Raw genomic sequence first — 21,450 nt, forward strand, 5'->3', positions numbered from 1 at the left:
CTCCCGACCCCCCCCAGGGGCCGGGCGGCGGAGGGGTCGCCCTTCCATACGGGAGCTGGCCAATAGGGAGGCGAGGAGAAGCGGCGGGAGCCGGGGAGGCGTCTCTCGCGAGAGCGGGGAGCGGCGGCGGGGCGGGAGCGGCGGCAAGGTGTCGTCTCGCGAGAGCGGCGGGCGCTGGCTCGCTCGCCCGGTGCCGCTGGCAGGTAGCGCGGCCGCCCTCGCCTCACACCGCCCCGCCCACTGGCGGGGACGCGCCTCCTCCGCTTCCCCCTGCGGCCTGCCGCCATTTGACAGCGGGGCGGGCTGGTCGGGGCTTCACCCCCGGCGCCGGGCGCTGCCGGAGCCGCCGGTCATGAGTGAGTGGCGTGAGGCGGGGAAGGGGCGCTTGGGGGCAGCCCGGCCGGCGGGGCGGTGGGGGAGGGGATGGGAGGAGAGGCGAGGAGGGGGGGCGGGAGGGAGGTTGGGATGCCGTTGCCGGGCACTTGGGAGCCCAACGGACTCGCGTTGGGGCGCGCGGGGAGCCCCTTGGCCGTGACGTCACGAGAGGTGCGAGGGAGGAGGAGGAGCCGCCAGTACTCTGTCTGGGGTGGGCCGGGGCGAGTCCTGCCGCTCGGCTTTGGCGAGGGAGCCTTCATCGGCCCTCCCGTGCCCGCCGTGTCACGGCAGGTGCCGGTGTCGCGACAGTCCTGACTGGCGCGCCTCAGCATCCGTTCTCGCGGCGGCGGGGAGAGGGGGGAGGAGGCGGCGCTCCCTGAGAGCCAGCTGCCGCCCCGCCGCCCGCTCCCCTCCCTCGGCCGGCGAGCGGCGGGGAAACCGCAGGTCTGCTGAGCGTGTAACTGGGCTGCGGCGGTGGCACCGCGTACGGGCCGGGCCTGTGCGCTGCGGGGGGCTCATTGTCTGTTTCGTGCTGCTGGAGCGGTGGTGGCGCCGGCTGAGCCTGTGGCACTCTCCTTTTACGCGGAGAGGGCTAGTGGGCGTCTGCACCCAGCCTAAAACTCTTAGGAACTGCAGCGTGGTTCAGCGTTGCAAAACCGGAGCGTGAAGCTATGGGAAAAAGTAGTTTTCAGTAAGGATATAAGAAGGAAGAGGCAGAAGACTAGAGGAAGGCTATAGTTGCACAACAGTCTTTATTCTTTGGTGCTGTGGTGTTTTTTTTTAAGGGCAGCCAAATTTGATAATGAAGGCAATTAGTAAATAGCAGGAAGTGACAGGAAATTAATATGTAGTAGCAGTATTGCTATGTCGTTTGAGGTGTTGCTCTTGCTACCTGTTGACCCTGTTGGTAAGATTGCAGGCTAACAAATGTGTTTGCAGCTGGGCATCACTTGTAGGGTAGAGTTCAGGAATCATTAAGTTTAGCTACTATAGTCCTCATGCTTGGAAAAAAATCAGTATACAATAAGAATTGGTTTGAATCAAATATATTTGATTAATTGGTTGGGGTTTTTTTCCCTAAACGTCCAGGCTAACTCACAGATTGAGATCTATTGTAGGATGAGACAAAAGTTTTGTTTTTCGTAGGCAGCCAGATGAGCAACTAGAGAGAATTTTAACTTCCAAGGATCAGGGCCAGCGTCTTGCCCAAAGGAATCCTAGTCAAAGGTTGGAGCCACTATGAATTACCATGATACAAATAATGATTCTCCTTTTCGAGGTACCAATCCTGCCCGAAAACAGGAGGTGGCCTCTGGCCTGCTGAAGCTGCTGTGCTGTGGGGGTGGACAGTCACTGTTGAATTTGTGTGGCTGCATTCCCCACAAGGCACACACCTGTCTTCCCCAACTCATTCGCTGTGAAAAAGAGCGCCGGTGGCTTTGCTACAAACTAATTTCTTTTTATCTTGTGTGGTTGGGTTGGGTCAAAATGAGAAAGTGAATGGGCGGATAAATACGTGCTGTGTTTAAAAATTTATTTTGATACATACAAATTATCAGAGGTGTTAACTGCATTGTAGTCTGAATGCCAGATGTATTCCAAGCTCATGGAGAGGCCTGAGAGGCGTTGTTTATACTGGCTAAAGAATTCATGACCCATGAATTGAGTTAAAGACTGCTCTTCAAACTCTCCTTAAATATGGATCTGATTAAATCAATTTCTGTAACAGTTTAGCCAGCTAGTGTGGAAGATCATCTTTCGTCTGTGATATTTTTGTAGTCCAGTAAGAACCTGAGACCAGAATTGGAAGGAGAAATGAGCAGCGAGAAAAGCAGATGCTTAAAAACAATGCAGTACGATCCTTATCTATATAATATTAAAAAGAGCTCAAACTGCTAAACCAGAGTGAATAAATTAACTACCCGTGACAACACACCACTCTGCTGAAGAACTTGACTTGATACCTCAAATACATGTATACATCATATGGAAGTTAAAATGAAAACTCTAGTTGATAAACAGGAAGGAATTATCGTTACGAATGTGTATAGGAAACTTGTACATGTCAAAATGCTGATGCTTTCCATAACATGTGAATCACAGAAAACACAGGTTAAAACAGCGGTGCTCTGTGCATACACGAAGCTCACTTACGGAAGCTCCTTTGTCAGTAAGCAAGTATCAACCATTCTGTGATGGTAGGGTCCCTTGTAAGAAAAAGTAAGCTAAATGCTTTTAGCAGAGGGAGCAGCTAATGAAATCACCAAATTAAAATGCTTTTGAGAGGTTAGACCTTGCAGGACGTTCTGGGTGCACAGAGAGAACATTCCAAACTCTCCTGCTGTCTTGCTTAGCTTTCCCCCACCTTCATGCATGAGGGCAGGATATTCCTGCTATGTTTGTAAATCTTTTGAGGGGAATGGTGGAACTTCTGGTGTTTGAAATATCCTTACTTCTGCTACTTACCTGGGACAGTGAGAAAAGGTCAGTTGGGGAAAACATGAGGATTTCTTTAAGTTTGGCTTAAAGATCCTAGGCTATGATTTGTTAAGGTGCCTAAGAAAGTTAGAGAATCAACTTGGAGCAATTTTTTTTCCCTGTAGCTCAGGAAAGGCTCACTGACCTTTTATGCTTCCAAAAATTTCTCCTTTAGCAAACAGCCTGGCTAAGAAATGGATTTAGTTGATCTTTCAGTACTTTGGAAAGTTTCCTGAAACAAATATCAAGCCTTATATTAATAAGGCCCATAACTCTAATAAGCCTCCATAGTTGCTGTCTGATTGCTGAAGAACTGTTCAAGGAGTTTAAGTAGATTCCCTTTTCAGCAGAAAAAGTGCAAGGTTTCTTAACAGAAAATTAAAAATTAAAATTAATCTCAGTCTTGAAACTTAAATCTATCACGAATGAGTATGAAAAAATTCAACATAAAGGCCAGTGTTTTGGAAATGCTAGTATGTACAAGCATTTTGCAAGTTTAGCAATTCTAGCAATAGGTAATTTCTGCTAACAATGACTGCAATTAGAAGGTTAGTATTTTAACTACACAGTCGGTTCTTTTTCTTAGCTAAGTTGCTGTCTTTCTCTATTTTCTTGAAAATTTTGCAGTTTCCTTCCATGCAGTGATGTTTGTGTTCGTTTATAGATGTGAAGAAAACATAAGCCTTTAGTTTTCTGAATTTTCCCTGAGTAATTTTCTCTACTCTTATCAGTTTGAGCTGTTCCTTCTCTGCTGATTTAATTAATCAAAATCTTCCAGCCCACTGTAGTCCTTTGGCACTCTTTTCTGTGCTGGATTTATACTTCTTAAATATCTTGAAGTATATCTGACTGGTAGGAGGACACATTAAAAAAAAAAAGGTAGTATTGAAAAATTAAATAGTTAATGTGATATTCTTTTTTTCCCCCTGCTACTCACAGAAGGACATGCACTGCTCAGTTTCCATATGTTCAATAGTCCTCCTTTTGCACTTAGTACATTGATACTCTCCTCACAACACGAAGTTTACTTTCATTTCCTTGCTCTGATATATGGTCTCAACAGCAATTAAAAAGGAGGAAAAGGAAAAGCAGACTTTAGGGTATTCTTAAGATATATGAATTTTCCCTACTTCTAAAAGACAACAAAATGTCTGGATGTTTCTGAGGGAAAGATTGTATTCAACTGCTTTAGACTAAAAAAAAAAAAAATTATATATATCACATAGATAGCTGTGCTCTGTATAGCAAACAGGTGGCGTTGTGAAAATAATACATTTCTAATCTTTAGAAATGAGTTGCACAATTGAAAAAGCCTTAGCAGATGCGAAAGCACTGGTGGAACGGCTAAGGGAACATGACAACGCAGCAGAAGCTCTTATTGAACAGACTACAGCTCTTAACAAGCGGGTTGAAGCAATGAAACAGGTTTGTTTTTCAACTTTGTTTACTCCAGTAAAAGAACAACTTGGAAACACATAATTTAAAATCATTTTTGTGTGCTACTGTACAATGTAGAATCAGTACGTTATTTGGTTAATCCTTTAATACCATACTAAGTATTTTCATTATAGGTGTGACCATGGTCTAAAAATAGGTTGTTTATATATTTAGTTTGATCCCGTGAAGAAGTTTTCTCTGTTACTCTAGCTTAAATATTGAAAACCAGCATTTCTTTGAAGAACACTGGTAGAAATGCAGTTGAAAACTAGCATTTCTTTGAACACTGGTAGAAATGGGGTTGGTATCTTACAAACCATTGTGTGGTGTCTTGTGTTTTGCTCTCCTGTGAAATACTACTGTTTTATTAATTTAATCACGCACATTTAATCATATAGCGGCCCTGTCATGCATTCTTCTGTTCAGAATACTTTTATCTTTTCACAGTCTCCTTTTGTTTCAAAGCAGCCTCTTAGGCTTATTTGTGATCATTTCCATTCTGATGTTAGATTGAGCGTGACTTTCACTGGAGAACTTCTGGTAAAACATAAAGGTGTCTACTGACTTTCCATATGGGAGTTCATCCTGTCATTTTAATAGAACACAGGACATGTTAATGGGCCTGTAAAATAATAAAACCCTGCATGTGCTTCATCCCTGTAAAACTGTAAAACTAGTCATGCAGAGGCTTCATAACTTCAGATCAAGAGTACTAAATTTAGCCATTTGTTGAGAGTCAGGATCCATTCATTCAGGTCCATGTGAGTTGTACCCATACAACCTTGTAGTTTAAGGTATTGGGAAGCCACAGTAAATATCTAGGGGTTAATACCTCATGGTTTTTCTTTACCATATGCATATCAGTTTTCAATTACTTGATGGTGAATTTGACCTGCATTAATGGAAGGTTAAATAATGCCCACTACACACATCTGAGGTATGAAACTTGTTTAAAAACAAAGGTGATACTTTTGCATCTCTAGAGGGGAGTATGTTAGCAACACCTCCAGAAGTGTTTTTGTTTTCTGTTTGATATTATTATTTAAAAACAAGCATTATCTTGCTGGTTACAGACTTTGACTGACATTAGAACTGGTCCTTTGTGACTTGCTGAGTAATGCTTACCTTCAGTTACTTAAATATGTTGTGGTTGTTGTTTTGTTTTGTTTTTTTTTTTTTTTTAATAACTAGTACCAAGAAGAAATTCAAGAGCTCAATGAAGTAGCAAGACATCGTCCTCGATCTACGTTAGTGATGGGTATCCAACAAGAAAACAGACAGATTAGGGAATTGCAACAGGAAAATAAAGGTAAAACATTAATATTCTATTCTTTAAAAGTCCTAGCCTGCACCACTGGAATTAGTGAGACTTTTACCATTGATCCATTCTCAAAAATTTGTTGTAGAAAAAATTTTTTCTTCTAATCTCAGTTTGTCAGTTTAACTGATCATAATGCAATCTAATAAAGAGTCCTAATGTCCAACCACTGGGACTATGATTAACAAAAATAGAGACTTGTGGAAAATTACTTTTTAATTCCTTATCTAATGGTCAGCACAAGTGAGGAGATAAATATAACTTACTTCTACAATACAGGTATCTATTTGGAAATGTGTTTTCCTAGTGCTAAAAACAACTAATTTAGGAGCAGTCAGGACAAGTTGTAGTATAAGTGCAGTAGTATAATTCCTTCTGAAATTCTGTACACTAGGAATATACTGTTCTTCCTGGAATACCTTAGGTATTCTAACAGTTATATTCAGCAAAGGAGTCAATGATCTCGGTTTGTATGAATCTTATCTTGTCTCAGGAGTCATTTGTCCTTTGACTTCGTATATTTTGAACACAAGCATTTTTTAACTCTCATTTTACCAAGCTGCAGATTAAAACAGATCTGTAAACTTCTTTCCAGCTTTTGTACAGTGTTGCTCATAGTGGCTAGAGTGAAGCTCTCCTCAGCTACACTCAAGATGACTTATATCAGCTAAAGGGGCTGAATATGAAGTCATATTAACAAAAGACCTTTTGTTTCTGACTGAACAAGAATTTTCCCAGGGCAGTCACCACTAAAGACATTTGCAGAGCATATGTAGATTTTATGGTGCAAGGAGAGGGGACACTCAATTAAGGGCTTATTTTGGTTTTCTCAAGCTGAAGTATTTTTGCATTTTGTTTCAGTTCTTCTCTGTTAAACTTTAACTGAATTTAAAATTATGTTGGTAGAACTACGCACATCTCTTGAAGAACATCAGTCTGCTTTGGAACTCATAATGAGCAAGTACAGAGAACAGATGTTTAGGTTGCTTATGGCGAGCAAAAAGGATGATCCAAGTATAATAATGAAGTTAAAGGAGCAACATTCCAAGGTAATGACTTCATTTTTTTGCCTTTGTTTTTTTAGTTAACACTTAAGTTAGTTTGTAGTGGATCAATTCAAAGCTTACTTTGTCTCAGTTTTTATATCATTGACTAACAAGTCCTAATTTTTATAATCCAGTCCATGAAATGCAAACAGGAAACTTGATCAGTCTAGTAAGTCAACCTTACTAGCTTCTGATTTATTTAAGCTTTTATCAAGTAGCATTTCATTACTGTATCTACTCAATTTACTTTTGTTTTGCCTAGGTCTCTAAGGCAACTGCCCTATTATACTTCCAGATGCCCATAGATCTCAGTAACATTCAAACATTTAGGCTGGTTTTAACTTATGCTTGTGACTCCAACAAAGAACTAGTAAACGTGTGCTTACTGGGGAGAGTAGGAGGAGCAAGCTTTTTAAATTCAATATTCAAATATTTTTTCCCCTAAATACTGTAAATTTAAAAATATATGTATTTTAAAAGCTCTTTTGAATATTGAATAACTGAGCACATACTTCTCTTCCCTGCTTCAACCCTTGGTTCTTGTTTTGGTACTGATCAGGATTGCTAAGTAGAATCCAGGGCAGCCTGAGATGCTTGAAGGGTGGTGAACGTTACTGGTATTAGTTGTGCTTCATCTCACGGCTTTTGAAAACTAGAAAAGGAAAGTGACATCAAGCAACATTTTTGTAAACTATCATGAGGGAGGTATATATGAGTATTCAGTAGCTTCATATAAGGTTAATACATGTTTTTATAGCATTAATATATAGTTCAGGCTTTTTTATATGTGTTTTCAGGAAAATTCATTATTCTAGGTCACTAACAGATCTAAACAGGAGCTTTCTAACAAAGCTTCATATTACATTTTAAATGGAATGTAATCATCTCAGAGCAGCGCAACTGTGTAGACAAACACTAGTTCTAAGTGTTTAATAATCTTTGACCTCAACAAACTAAGTCTGCAAAGCAGAGTTAGGGTCTGCATACCGGGAAACCAAAGTTTAAGAATTTGATGTCATCTTACCTCCTTGCAAAATCGCATGTATTGTAATTACTGCTATTGAAACTAATGGGACTACTTAGATTGGTATGAAAGAATTTACTGGATTAGAACTATATCTTTAACATAAACTCCTAAAAAATGATAGCTATATATCCTTTTTGAAAGAAGTTACCTTAGCAGATAGTATAACATATCTTACAGCCTCAGGAGAGGGTAAATTTATATCCGTCCTGAAATGGACTTTGAAATTTCATTTAGGAATGCTTCTATGGGTTAAAGCTTGAGGTAAAAAAAAAAAAAAATTGAACAGTATGATTTAAACAGGAGATTTAGGCTTCAACGTTTTGGTTAAATCTGATCCCACAAGAATGCCTGATGAAGAGGATTTATCACCCTTATCCTGACGCTTAGGATTTCTGGAATTTCATTATTTCTTCTACTGATCGGCCTTCACATTCAGTAAAATTGAACAAACTTGAAGCAGTCTTTAAATACTTCTCTACTGTTAACTAAGAAATCCATCATACCTAAGGAATTAATCTTGCTGTTACCAGTAATCGCTGTTCTCTCAAGTGGCAGCTATTAACTTTAGTGCCTGTTTACAAAAGATTCTTAAAAAATCATTGATTTCTGCAGCTCAACAGGCACCTCCTTTAAACAGAAAAACAAGTTCTTTTAGCAGTGTTGTATGCATGAGAAAAGTGTGTGTTGGTAGTAATGACTTTGATCTAAGCGTACTGTTTGAATTCACTCAACTGAAACAAGGCCTAAAAACGTGGGTGTATGGCAAATAAAAAGGAGAGCGATACAAAAAGCGTTTGTAGATGTTTGAGGCTATCTTTGTAAAGAAACACTTTGATTGCGTTGTTTGATGTTACAGCATCTAAATTTTACACATCTGCCTTCCAGACTAGAACCTTACAGTTTTGTGTTAGCATCTGATCTAACATTCGTGACCTTGGAACAGGCCCTAAATCATATTGATTGAGATGCCATGTAAGCTGGCAAAACAGGAAGTAGGGAGGACAGCAGTATACCTAAAAACCACTAACTCCTTCCCCGTCCTTCTCAAGGGTGCATCCTTGCCAACTCATTCCTTCACCACTGATCACAACTTCCTTTCAAGCTAAACTTAGTTTTTCATTGAAAACAATGTTTCATGTAATGACCTTCACTGGAAACTGAGAAGAAAATAAAGATTCACAGCAAGTTGTTTTGTGGTTTTTTTCTTTCCTGTTTTTTTCTCTCCCCTCTATGCTGCGAGTGGGCATTTAATGAGTAAACAGCTAAATCATAGCTTTGGCCATTGGAATGGCAGAGAAGAAAAGACGGAAAGGGCCAATGTTCATTTTAGTAGAGTATATTTGTTTGGGTCAGGTAAAGTTGATGATTCCAAGTGAGGCAGTTCTTTATGGTAGTTTAATCATTTCTGGTGGTTTAAAGGCAAGCTGATCATCTGCTAGATGTATGGACCTCCAGTCAAACTCATCATTTAAAGGTGGGATTTAACTTTAGTCCATACTGTTCTTCATTTCAGTCCTACTGTTCTGCTTTTCCTGATATTAGTTAGTAAGTAACTATTGTGAATTTTGTCCAAAGGTCAGGTCAGGCATGGATAGGCTGGCATGATAGTAGAGTTGGAATAAAAGACAAGTTGAGGAAACGACAATGAAAAATAAAAACTTCTGGAAATACCATTAAAATATTTGGCTTAACTGAACAGCAATTAGTGACAGAGGCACGGGCTCTTTATCTAGATCTGCAGGGGAAAAGAAGTAGTGACCCTTTAAGCACTTCCTGCTGGTAGGTTGGCCAGAGAGAAAATAAACTGTCACCTGAACTGACAAGGTCCAGGTAAGAGATCACTTCTCTGCAAACAGTGAAGATTATCTAAAATCTAGCTTCCTTGCAAAGGCTGTTATGCCTATGTAACTGGCTCCTATCATTCCCACTCCTGGCAGTAGAACAGGACAAGAGCAAACCAAACTACTGCTCTTTTTCCTCCTTGAATCTTTCAGTGAGATGTGGTAGTTATTTATTTGTAATGGGAAAGTACCCTGCCATCATTAATGAATGGACACAAGGAGGTCAGTGAGGACACAAAAGTCTTTCTTACAATTCAGCAAGGACAAGGACCTCTGAAGTCCAGATCCCACGTGAGCCAGAACTGGAAGTGGATTCAAGTGGAAGTATCTAAAAAAGAGCTAAGGACAAATCTGAGTTTCCTAATACATGACATAGTAAGGATGACCACTTCAGCTGATCTTTTTAAGAGATAAGTGCCTACCCATGGGCTGGTACTGGCTGTACCGGACTTGAGATCAGGTTTCAAACAAATGGAAAGAATGTCACATACCCTGCTGTTCTTAAACAAGTTTAGTCTTTCTGCATATCCAACATGATATACATAAATTCCTGCAACACAGGAAGGCCTTGTCGGAGCAAGCACATGGCTAACTTGTAGCTGTTTGGAAGATGTGGAAGCTACAGAAGACATAGTCATTTAAGCTTATGTAAAATTCTAATAAAAGGGATCACTGTGTGGCAAACCAGATTTATTTAAATAAACGGGACCACAGTGGCTGCTCATGCTGTAAAGTTAGAGAGAACTTGTTTTCTCAAATTTAGTCCTGTGTTCACATTTTTATTAAGTGGCACAGCAGTTAAAATGCACATTTAATGCTTTGCTTATTTTTAATAATGCAGAAAATACATTACTAAAGCTGTCACTATTTTAATTTTGTGTCTTAGGAGCTGCAAGTGCATGTGGACCAAATTACAGAAATGGCAGCAGTAATGAGAAAAGCCATTGAAATTGATGAAAAGCATGGCTGTAAAGAGCAGGAACGTATCATTCAGCTTGAGGTAAGTATGAAATCAAAACAGCAGTGGCACAAATAGCAAGGGAGTAAATGTTTCCAAAGTTATTTATATTGAGTTACTGTACCAGTCACTCTCACTGCTATTTTGTTACGCTTCCCTTGGGAGGACTGTAAGTACTATTTTCCCCACTATGGCTTACTGTCAACTCTTGCATAGGTGATACTTCATCACCAGAAATCAGTGATTTATATTTATATACTAGCTTAAGCTTTCTCTTTTTTTAAGTCTCTGTGCAGCAAAAGAGATAGAAAATAATACAAATTCATCCTAATGAATAAGGCACTAAGATATAAATAATAATACCCACGCCTTTGGCTTTTAAATATTATTTTTTTTAATAATGTTGTGCTTGAGGGGGGGGCTCAGTTGCTTGTCATTGGAGGGTCAACGCTATTGCTCTTTAACTAGTGCTAGCAAAGCAGTTCATTATGGGACAGGGTATGCGGAAAGAACGGGAGTTTTTTTGAAATGCAACATTTGAACTTAATTACCCTCTTCTTACCCATCTCTGTGTTTTGAGCTTTCTTTTCTTATGCTTAATGCCCATTCAAGAGAGCAAGAGGGTCAGAAACCTAATGTTCTTAGTTTTAGAAGATAACATAGCACTACCTGACTGCAAATCAGTATTTTAATCCTTATACATATGTCTGGAGTAGAGGGGAAGGGAGGGGAGATTATTAAGGTAGTTATCTTAACTTCTTTCTGGAGTTCTATTAAATGCTTTTTCTTTCTCCGGTTATAGCAAGAAAATAAAGGCTTGAGGGAAATTCTTCAAATAACTAGAGAATCATTCCTGAACCTCAAGAAAGAAGATGCATCAGAGAGCACGTCTCTGTCAGGATTAGTAACAAGCAGTGATTTGAGCCTGAGGAAAAGCTAAAGACTGTGGAAGTCAACAAGCTTCAATTGCACACTTTACAGAGTATCAGGGGTCACTTGTCAAGCACTTGTTACTGAATAGGGCACCAGCAAGCTAATGCATCTTAAACTCTAGTTTAGTGGCTTTTATACCGCATAAAATAAATTAAAATCAGTATTCTACAAAAAATCTTAGTGACAGATTAATTGCCATAGATCTAACTTCAGTAGGAAACGGATTAATGCGCTTACTGAATTGGGAATTATTTTTATATGAAGTCATTTTACAGATAAAAGACAAGATTTCACATAATTTATATAAATTATTGCTCATACAAAGTTTCAGTGCACCTATTATATAATAAAAGTAAGATTTAAAGTCTGATAGCTGGCTAAAAAGTAATAACTTATGAATATGCTTTTTGTGCATGATCCACATTACATTTTTTCTTTTAGTAAGTTTTAAAAAAATTCTCATTTTGCAACAAACCTGTTTAATGGAAGGGGTACACAGGCAGCATAAAACTTAGGGATTTCTGTTATTTATCCACAGGGTATCCTGTTCAAATATAAGGCCAATTGTTTAAACACAAGCAATGTTTTTGCACTTGTTCAATATTTATTTTTTTAAATTGAACAAGAGTCTTTAAAATACATCTACTTCATTATATTTTCAAAACATGAAAAGAGCTGCTCCCTCTTTATTGTTTTCTGGAATGCAGGTAGCATGGTATCATTCTGCCTTATCTTTTACTTTTATGAGAGAAAACCAGGCTCAGTTCTCTACAGGTGAGAAGCCACATTAGTCCCATCTGTTTCTTCTCTGATTGCCTGCCCAAAGTTCCTACCTGGGAAATGGCAATTTGGAAGCACCCAGACAGTAGCAGCAGAAAGGTGGTTGGGGGAAGGAGGGAGAAGCTCTATGGCAAAGTTGGCAGCCTGCATGCCTGCAATCAATACTCTTAATTGTTCTTTAAGTACTAAATAGTCATCAGGAAGGTTTTTAAGTCAGTTTCAGGTACATGTTATGTTTGCACTAAGGAAAGTTTCAATATGCTATACTGACAAATAGACTGCTCACTTTTAATCCTGAAATACATGCAGAAGTGAAAAGGAATTGGCTTTTCTAGACCAAAGTGCAGCTTATATCGTATGCAGATACGATGGAAGTGCTACACAAGACAGGCTCATAGTAAAGAGGTGCTGAAATAATTCATATTTGGCTTTTATTTGTCAGACTATTGCTTCTTGGTCAAGGCAGCAAGAACATTCCTAGTGTTGATGCATATCATAACTTTTTGTCCAGCATGTTAATGTATTCTTTACTTGGAAAACACACTCGAAGCAGAGTGAAAGCTTTCAACCACAGAAAACTGTCGATCTGCAAATGCCACCCACAGTTGAATATTTTGGCTGTTTAATAACTTGCCTAGCAAAATAAGTTGAACTCCTACTCTGAAATCAACTGTCATTTAATCAGATTTGATTTTCAGTTGCAAAAATGCAAAAAGAATTAAGCATCAAGCATTTCTAAGTGTGTCAGTTTTAAATACAACTTCCTTTGACTCAGTACAGCTTCCCTGGGCTCAAGGTAAATGCACCACAGGTCTAAGGGTGAACTTTCAGTTCCCAGTGAACTAATTTATAGGGAGCTTAATATTTGTATTCTGTTGCTGTCAGTTGCTGCCCTGCTTCCCATAGTGCTTTTAAGAGGGGAAAAAAAAAAAAGTGAAGTGGTAGGAAAGGAGTGTTTAGCAGAGACAATAAATGCTAGTTTTCAATTAACCGATACGTACACTAGGTAGGAAATGCAGCTGAATGGACAGATAAATCAAGCTCTCCACCTTTTCACAGCATTTTTTATAAGTGGAGAAACTGCTACTTCTCTTTCCAGAGCATCTTAGCTTGTTTCTAGGCTTAAGAATATATTGAGGACATTGATGTGCATGGAAAAAAGTTTTAACCATTTCCAAACTTGCTGAACATCTGGGGGGAATTTTCTGGGGAACATTTAGCTCAAGCACAGACTATATTTGTCTGCTATTATTATCTGTAAAACTTTGCCAATGTTTCTATATAATTTGGATTTTGCATTTCTACTGTAGCTTGCAAGCTGGTGACTTATCAGAAGCAACATCTTTTTTTAATGGAGTGTGTTTTGTTGTTGCAAATTTACCAGAAGTTTTGGGTTCAGTTGATAAAGTTATTCTTTTTAAATGTGTCTTTTCAGCCATTGACTGGTCTCAGAGGGATTTATATGCTGAATGCCATTTCATGGCTGACTTCCTGGTTTGTCTTTCAAATACAAACTCCAGAGTTGTGTAGCAGAGAAGGGTGGTTAGTCTGTGGCAGTTCTTTAAGGTTGCTCTATTACAAAATAATGCTTGATTAGTGTTTATTTTTGTAAATTAAAAAATGTGACTTAGTTTATCTACTAGTCTTCACGTTTGGTACATCTCCCCTGTCATTCCCCTGCCCTGATCACTTCAGGATTTTAAAGAACCTTCACAGTGTGTGGAGTGACTATTTTTCATTGCATACCTGTTATTTTTGTAATGCAGATGGCTTGAAAAGAATTTATGGCTAGAATTGTGTACTGTACAGTAAACTTATTTTATCAATAAAGTTGACTGAAAAGATGGATGTCTTCATGATTAATGCAAGGTACTGAATCTGACATGAGCCTTGTTAGTAACAGGTAAGAAAAAAGACATTTTGCCATTTACTCAGCTTATTGTTATACTTTAAGGCAGGCAGGCCCATCTCTAGTGCTTTTATTCATGTTGCTATATAGCGAAAGAAAAAATCCTCTGTAAAGTCTTCATTTTCTCTTGGAAAACTAACAATCACTTCTGCACAGGTAGGTAGTCATCTTTCAGATGAACCACTGGAACTGTTTACTAATACAGAGGAGCAGTAAGGATAAACAAAAAGCAGTCCACTGGGCTTTGATTTTTGGATCAAAATATATTTTGGTACAGATCAGATATGAGAGTTGTTGTTTTCTCTTGAAGATTAAAAGAAACTGACTTGGTTCGAGCTCCAAGTTCCTTTCTCTGTGATGTGTAAATGAGAATGCCAGTGGATTACATTTGTAGGCTGACAATGTAAGGTCTTCTCTGCTTCCCCATGATTTCTCAGAAGAGAAACTTTTTCAGTATCATAAATTCTGTGTTTAAAGACAGGTAATACATGTCAAGCTAAGTCAAATACATGTGGCAGCTATTCAACTGAGGTAAAACTGAAGGGCAGGTTGAAACTAAAGTGCACTGCTTTGTACAACTAAAAGCTTTAAATAGCTTTGGCTTTTTAACACACACGTTGGATTAGAAGATTATGTTAAAATACAGAACTAAGGGCACTGTTTTCCTGCAGAGTTACATTTACTGGGATCCCTTTGTAGATACCCAAGATGAGATTTACATTGGCCTAGGAAGTTTTCAGTTTTACTTTGTAAACAATAAACTTTAAAAGCACTTTTGCTGATTAAAAAAATTTCTAAATGTCCTATTTGAGTGTAAAACATGCACTTGTTCTGAGATGACAGCTGGTTAAATTGGATAACGAACACTGTAGTGCTGGTCACAGTATGACAGGTTGTATACAGTGACGGTGGGAAGATGAGACAGGAGAGCAAAAGAAATCTTGAGCTGGAAGTGAAGGAACATAGTAGAGGAATAAGTTTTAACATTAAGACAACTTCTTTGCCAGCCTTTTTAACATCATGCTGTTGGTAACACTTAAGTTCTGGAAGCAGCATCAAGCTACACGCTGGCACCAGAGACCAAAAAAGGAGATAAAGTGACAAGATGCAGTGGGAACACTATTCAGCTGTAGGTGTCCAAAAGCTGCCAGCTGTCTGCACAATTGTCACAGAGGGTGTCTTCTCAGAGGGATTCATTTAACTTGGTATGCAAACAAAACCACCTCATTATTGTCCTACAAGAATCTCTACGTTCTTCCACACATATCCCCAAACCAGCACCAACAAACAAATGCCTGCTGTTACTGTTTAAAGAGCAGACAAGTAGATTCTGTATAATGTCAACAGAGGACCTCTTGCTAAACTCACCCTTCCAGAACACCAGGGTGTGCTGGGAGAACCATGCACAGCAGAGATGGTTTCTATCACATGCACATACCTGGTAGAGGTGTAGGTCACAGTCAGCCTCACCTTTTGCCCATCCCACTTTTCATTTGCGATGCAGTCGCATTTCATACTGATGACAGTAGAGTGAACTAATTTAAACAAAATTGTTTAGCTTTCACATATTAAAGTGTGCTGCAAAATAAAACATTCTATTTCAATGACTCTACAAGAAACAGTACGGATGCTTCTGCTGCCTGCAACCACCTCCCTTCCCCAGACATGTTCTGATGCAGAAGCTTGCCTGTTGGGAGCCAGTGTGGCCACACCTTTGTATCGAGAACATAATTATTTCCCAAGTTCAGAAGAAAAACCCTCTTCTTACATCTAGAAGAAGAAAACCTCAAGCAACTGCTCAACGTGGAGGGAAACGTTCCATAATTCCAGTCTTGAAGTACATGCTGGCAACACTCCTCAGACACAAGCTAAAGAACAGTGGCACAAGGGAAACAAGCAGAACACCACCTGCAGTCCCCTTCCGCTGCCCTGAGGTGAAGGTTTACCTTTTTTATAGGATGGCAGAATGAATAATTTCCCTACAATTTTCTCACCACCAGAAATACCTTAAGAAACACACTTGAGGATGGCTATTTCAGCAGTGAAAAGCATTAGATACATTTTTGAAGATTCAGTTGTTGGAAGCTTGAACGATACAAACACTGATGGATACAGGGTGGTCAGTCTCTCAGGTTTTCCAATACTATGCTCAGGAACACAGTAAAGAATTTCTAAAAAGAATCATCATATGCAACCCATTAAATTACTGACTAGGCAAACAGCAGCTGCCTCCTACGATACATACTATCTGTGCTTTTTTGCTTCCTGCATATGACTTTTTTCCCCCCTAAAGCATTTAGGATAAAAAAAGAATCCAGCTTGTTTTGAGCACATTAGATAATTTGTTGTTACATCAGAAGGCACCAAGGATAATGTGGAAAAATTGCAAAGGGTGCTTTTTTGACAAGGCAGACTTGTGAAGACCCAGTTCTGAAGCAGGTTAAGTTGTACACAACCATTTTTTCCTCCCACTCCCTCTCACCCCCAAAATGAGCTAATTTATTGCTCTGTTTTGAAGTTGTCTTCCCCCAGCATGCATGAAAGCATAAAGCCTTGCATACTCAAACAGGAGACAGCTGTCTGCTGCCTATAGCTACAGGCTAGCAGACAAGGTCTGAGATCAATAAAAAGAGTTATAAACAACAAGCATCTGCTTGAACAAACAAAAATGGTATTGGAGCTATTGTTTCTAAAGAAACCAACATCAAAGCCTACTAATCAGAGATGTGGGAGGGGACAACCTAATCAGATGAATATTGACAAAATTCAAATAAATAGGCAGGGATATATCACTGCATCTCAGCTGCTGAGTTAGAACACACTGACCTAACACTTGCAATACTTGTCTGCAGGATATTTACTTACCAAAAGCTCAACACTTCCTATTCTGACTATTCACTGGATAAACCAACCAGAAACCAAAGTTATAACAAAGCCCACTACAAGTACCACTGCAAAGGTGACATGCAAACCTACAGCACGCTGCTGCCAGTTTTAGGAAGAGAGCTGAAAAGCTCACAGGCTTAGTGAAAAATGCACATTTTAAGATGGGGCATATTGTTTTCTCAGGAAGGGCTTCCTGTTTTTCAGATAAAGGACAGCTCTAGGCAAGGACAGAATGAAAGCTGAAGAGCCCCACTGGGGTGAGAAGTGTCAGTGAAAACTTACAAGAGGAAGGCTTTGGGAAAGGCCATTTTTGCACGTTACAGGTTGGAGTAAAGAGATACAGAGGGGACCAAAGAAATCCTACGTGTTGCTTATTTCTTTTGCTATTGCAAAGAAAAGCAAAGGCTGGGTAAGGGTAACTCAGCACTAGTTAGGGAAGCAGGAAGGAAGATGTAGTGGCTGACCAATAGCTACAAGACCTGCAATGCTGAAGGATGATTTTAACCCAGCCTGCTGCCTAGACTACAAGCCAAAATGTACACCTTGCACTTCAGGGCTAGGAGCAGGAATGTGCTAACCCAGTCACCTAAAAATTAAAGAGTTAAAAAGATATATTAGGGCCTACTTAAGGAGATCTGATAGAGGAAGAGAATGTTTTCTTTGTGAACAGAGCTCACCAGGAACTCCAGAGCTGACAAGCTCACCCAAGAGCAGCAGAACACAGCTCAGCCCAAGAGCAGCAGTGAGGAACAGATCTCACATGGGACATAGGCGAGACCAGAGCAGAGACAAAGGGTCCCATTCTTTCCTCTGCAACACACAGCACTCAAACAGGCAAAATGTAAAACACTTTCTCTCCTACCCAAACCCAATGCCACCAGAGGTCACTGCAGTTGGCTGAGCTTCATGACTGGGCCCTGCCAGGAGTATCAGCAGTTTTACCTACCTGTTAGCCAAGTTCAGTCCTTAGCCTCTAATTAAAAACAAAAACACCCTGCTGAAGAATTACTGATGTCTGTGCCATATAACAACAGGATTTTGGTCCTCAAGCAGTTTTAAACTAAATATTGCTTTACCCTCTGTTTCAGTATCCAGTTGCTTGGGACAGTTTTGGCAAATCCCTAACTGCCTCAGAGAAAGGAAACCAAAACAGCTGGAAAGCAAGCCACCAAACAAGCCAGGACATGTTAAAAGTCTTTCTCTGACAGCAATACCAGAAAGATGTCAGCCAGTTAGTGTATTTCACAGGACTGAGTTTGTTTCAGACTGGCACTCCACAGTGTTCACATTCTGCTCAGATTTCTCAAAGCCAGGCTCACAGCCACGAATAGTAAAGTATTAAACAAAGCCAAAGTTTTCTCAGAATCCTATCATGGGTTTTACGTAATACCCAGCAGCTGAGCCCCCAAAATGGTTCTGAGTGCTTTATGACCCAATATATGCGACATATTTCTACTCACCAGTAGGGAAGAGCCGAGAACAATGACTAATACCTTTTCTTCTTACCAAACACTAGCAGCATGGACTATTAGATTGGAAGATCTGCACCAAACCATTAGTCCCAGTAAGAAAAGCCACTTGCATAGGATACATAACTGCAGAGATGACAAAGGAACATTTATTTTGTGGGCCCCTTCTATAATTTCCCATGGCCTGCTCCCAAATCAAAACACAAAGCTTAGGAGGGGGGAAGAGTTTGTCTTCCTCCCCTCCACAGTATACCTACAAAAACAAATCATGCTTTCCAGTCATGCTTTCTGAACATTTGGGGAAGCAGGTAGGCAAGGCAAGCTGCCTTACACATGTAGCACTCCATGAAGCAGTAGTCAGGCTGGGTTTGTGTTTTTAAAGGGAGGAAGGAGACACAAGAACATAGGAAGATCTGTTTCTTTGAAAAGATCAGTGTCCTTGAGTCTACTTGTGCCACAGCTTGTTTAACTGCTAGGAGGAATTAGCATGGGTGTGAGAGTGAGGGGAGGAGGAAGACAGTTTCTCCCACAGATTTGAGGCAGGACTGGAACGCATGCAGACCTAGGAAAGCTCTACAAGCAGCTAAGACAAATACCACAGTGTGAGCATTGCAGCATTACTACAGTGCAGCAAAGACTGCAGAAAACTCAGTGGAAGAAGTGTACTAGAGCCATCATGGCAGGAGAATTCTCTACAGCAGCAGGATGCAGATCACCATCATAGCCCAGAAAGCTTCATGGAAGCTGAAGCTTCGAAACACTTGATTTTACAGGAGAATCACTACCTAGAAGAACATAGTTTAGATTTAGATTCCCCAGGAGCATCAGACAGCATTATTTTAAGCTAGCAAAACTGCAAGGTAGTGCAGCAAGGCAGTAAATGCCTCCAATAAGAGATTCTGCAGTCAGAACAGAGGCATAGCAGGGTAGGATCCAGTTTTGCTTTTGCAACTGCCTCAGGGGGTACACAAAAAAGCCTTGAAAGTTACCCCTTCAGTTAGTGTATTCCGATCACTATTGCTGTTACTCACTATGGCTTACAGAATATGGAAGAAAATTCCCACATCATCTCTTACCAGTATAAAAAAAAAAGACAAAATCTCCAAGTCAGGATCTCAGAAAGAGTTCAAAGCCCAGTTCTGCCATAGACTTCCTACATGATCTTGCAGACTAGTTTCCAGTCAAAAAGCAGGTGACAACCATCCCTTTGTCCTCTAGAACCTCATCTGACAAAGCTGTAAAAAAAAAAAAAAGCCTCTTCAGACCATGCACTTTCTCACTGGTTTCATACAGAACATAACCACACTCTCAGCCTCTGGGTGTCACTGTAACTACAATAAGTCCTCACAACAGGTCAGCTAAGCTCCCCCCCATCCCTTGAGGGGCTAAGAAATTTTTCAAAACAAACTATCCCTACAATACCAAAGGCAGAAGCTAAGTTGTAAAAGCATCATTGAATTCAAAGAGACCCCTTTAGTTCCAACAGTCTTTCAAAAGACATCTTTATTATAAAAGATATAGAAAATTAGAGTTAAACTTGTTTCTTCCACAATGTTAATCACAGCAGTTATAAAAAAACAAGGTAAACATGTTTAAGAGCATTTATATACCAAATAAGTGTTTGCTACTTGCCATAGAATATGGCAAAGACACACTCAGTATCAGTTCAGTAAGGGCAGTAAGCGAGCATCAGAGGCCATCCCTGCCAGAGGCCAGGGAAAGAGCTCCTCATTTACCCCCATGTGCCACACAACAGCACAGTGAAGCAAGACCCAAATTGCAGGGTCTCAGCCTTGCTCTGCTGTTTGAGGCAGATGTTCCAGCTCCAAGCAATCATGGGATTTGTCTCTCTAAACATCAGATCAGCTCAGTCACCTCAGATACTATGTCATTAAGCATTCACTCAAAGAAAAATGGCCGGTAAGTAGAGTCATTTTAAAGTAATTAATTCCTTCCTATTGCCAGGATGTTTTAACTTTCAACTAAGTTCCCAGATAAAGTTCTTTTGCCAGTTTCCTTACAACAAGTTGTTTCTTACATACTTACTACCAAGAATTTAAAGTGATGGCTGAGAACTTAAGTTACCACCACTAGGGTATTCACTCACGGTGGTTCTGTTCAGGTAGCAGAACAGCCATTCCCCTTCAGACAGGAAGGACTATGCACTTTGCTGCCCACACTAAAGGTACAAAGATAGTGAGGTTAAGAAGAAAGAGCCATCGAAACCTGTATCAAGATAGAGGATGCAAGACTTCAACTACGATTTAATGCATTACAGATCACCATGTAAACACTGAACGTGAAGACCAGGATTGGGCATGGGGGTCAAGGGCAGGTAAAACCAAGGACAGCCTCAGGACTGCTTGTGCATTTATGTGAGCTAAAACCACAATGCTCCAGTTTGCATTTTGAAAATGGCTGTTTTGTTTTTTAAGGAAGTGAATAAAGCCACCACACGAGATTGCAATCCTCCACTGAACACAAGAGTGGTCCCTTATCCGTTTTTATACTACATTCTGCTTTGGGCAGATACAATCCAAATTGGTAAGGAACATATTCAGTCAGCAAGGTTCCTGGTCAGTATTTTGCTAGCTGGATGCTGTTTTCACCCCTTAAAGGCAAAATTAAAAGATATATTGATCAAAAATAAAAATAGTTAGTGTTTCAACCAATTCCAGGAAAAAACTGCTGCCTGCTACAAAGAGCTTATTTAGTTTTTTCTTTTATGACAGCACCATCAAAAAAGAGATTATACCAGAGCAGAAACAAGTCACCGGCTGTTCAGAAAGCAAACAAGGAGGAAAACCTCTTGTGTTCTCTTAGCAGTCATCTCTGTACAGAGACCAGATGACCAGCTTGCTACAGAACCATCTGAAAGCGAGGGAGAAAGTCTTCTTGTCTCAGATCAGGTCCACTTCCTGAGCCCCAGTGTGCACACTTACAACAGTTAATTCAGTGCAGTTTAAATTCAAGTCAGTTTAGCTTGCAAGGTT

The 21,450-nt window shown here is 40.0% G+C and overlaps 1 protein-coding gene and 1 long non-coding RNA gene across 4 annotated transcripts; one reads left to right on the forward strand and one right to left on the reverse strand.

Annotated features, from left to right (window-relative positions):
* The first annotated feature begins 116 nt into the window (after window positions 1-116).
* Window positions 117-14,037, forward strand: FGFR1OP2 (FGFR1 oncogene partner 2). 2 transcript variants are annotated; one of them, XM_072875527.1, is made up of 7 exons: window positions 221-356; window positions 1,522-1,602; window positions 4,142-4,278; window positions 5,482-5,599; window positions 6,515-6,657; window positions 10,409-10,522; window positions 11,283-14,037. In XM_072875527.1, the coding sequence occupies exons 3-7, from the start codon at window positions 4,144-4,146 to the stop codon at window positions 11,418-11,420; spliced, it is 648 nt and encodes a 215-aa protein (XP_072731628.1). In that variant the 5' UTR covers window positions 221-356; window positions 1,522-1,602; window positions 4,142-4,143; the 3' UTR covers window positions 11,421-14,037. The 2 variants fall into 2 exon arrangements, with proteins under 2 accessions (XP_072731625.1, XP_072731628.1); XM_072875524.1 differs by lacking the exon at window positions 1,522-1,602 and having other exon boundaries at window positions 117-356.
* Window positions 1,898-19,686, reverse strand: LOC140657876 (uncharacterized). 2 transcript variants are annotated; one of them, XR_012044521.1, is made up of 3 exons: window positions 19,534-19,686; window positions 7,167-7,306; window positions 1,898-2,166 (listed from the first exon to the last, which is right to left on the reverse strand). It is a non-coding gene; the product is annotated as an uncharacterized lncRNA (long non-coding RNA). The 2 variants fall into 2 exon arrangements; XR_012044523.1 differs by lacking the exon at window positions 19,534-19,686 and adding an exon at window positions 18,449-18,578.
* Window positions 19,687-21,450: the final 1,764 nt, after the last annotated feature.

The sequence above is a fragment of the Ciconia boyciana genome, chromosome 1, assembly GCF_034638445.1.
Source record: "Ciconia boyciana chromosome 1, ASM3463844v1, whole genome shotgun sequence".
NCBI lineage: Eukaryota > Metazoa > Chordata > Aves > Ciconiiformes > Ciconiidae > Ciconia > Ciconia boyciana.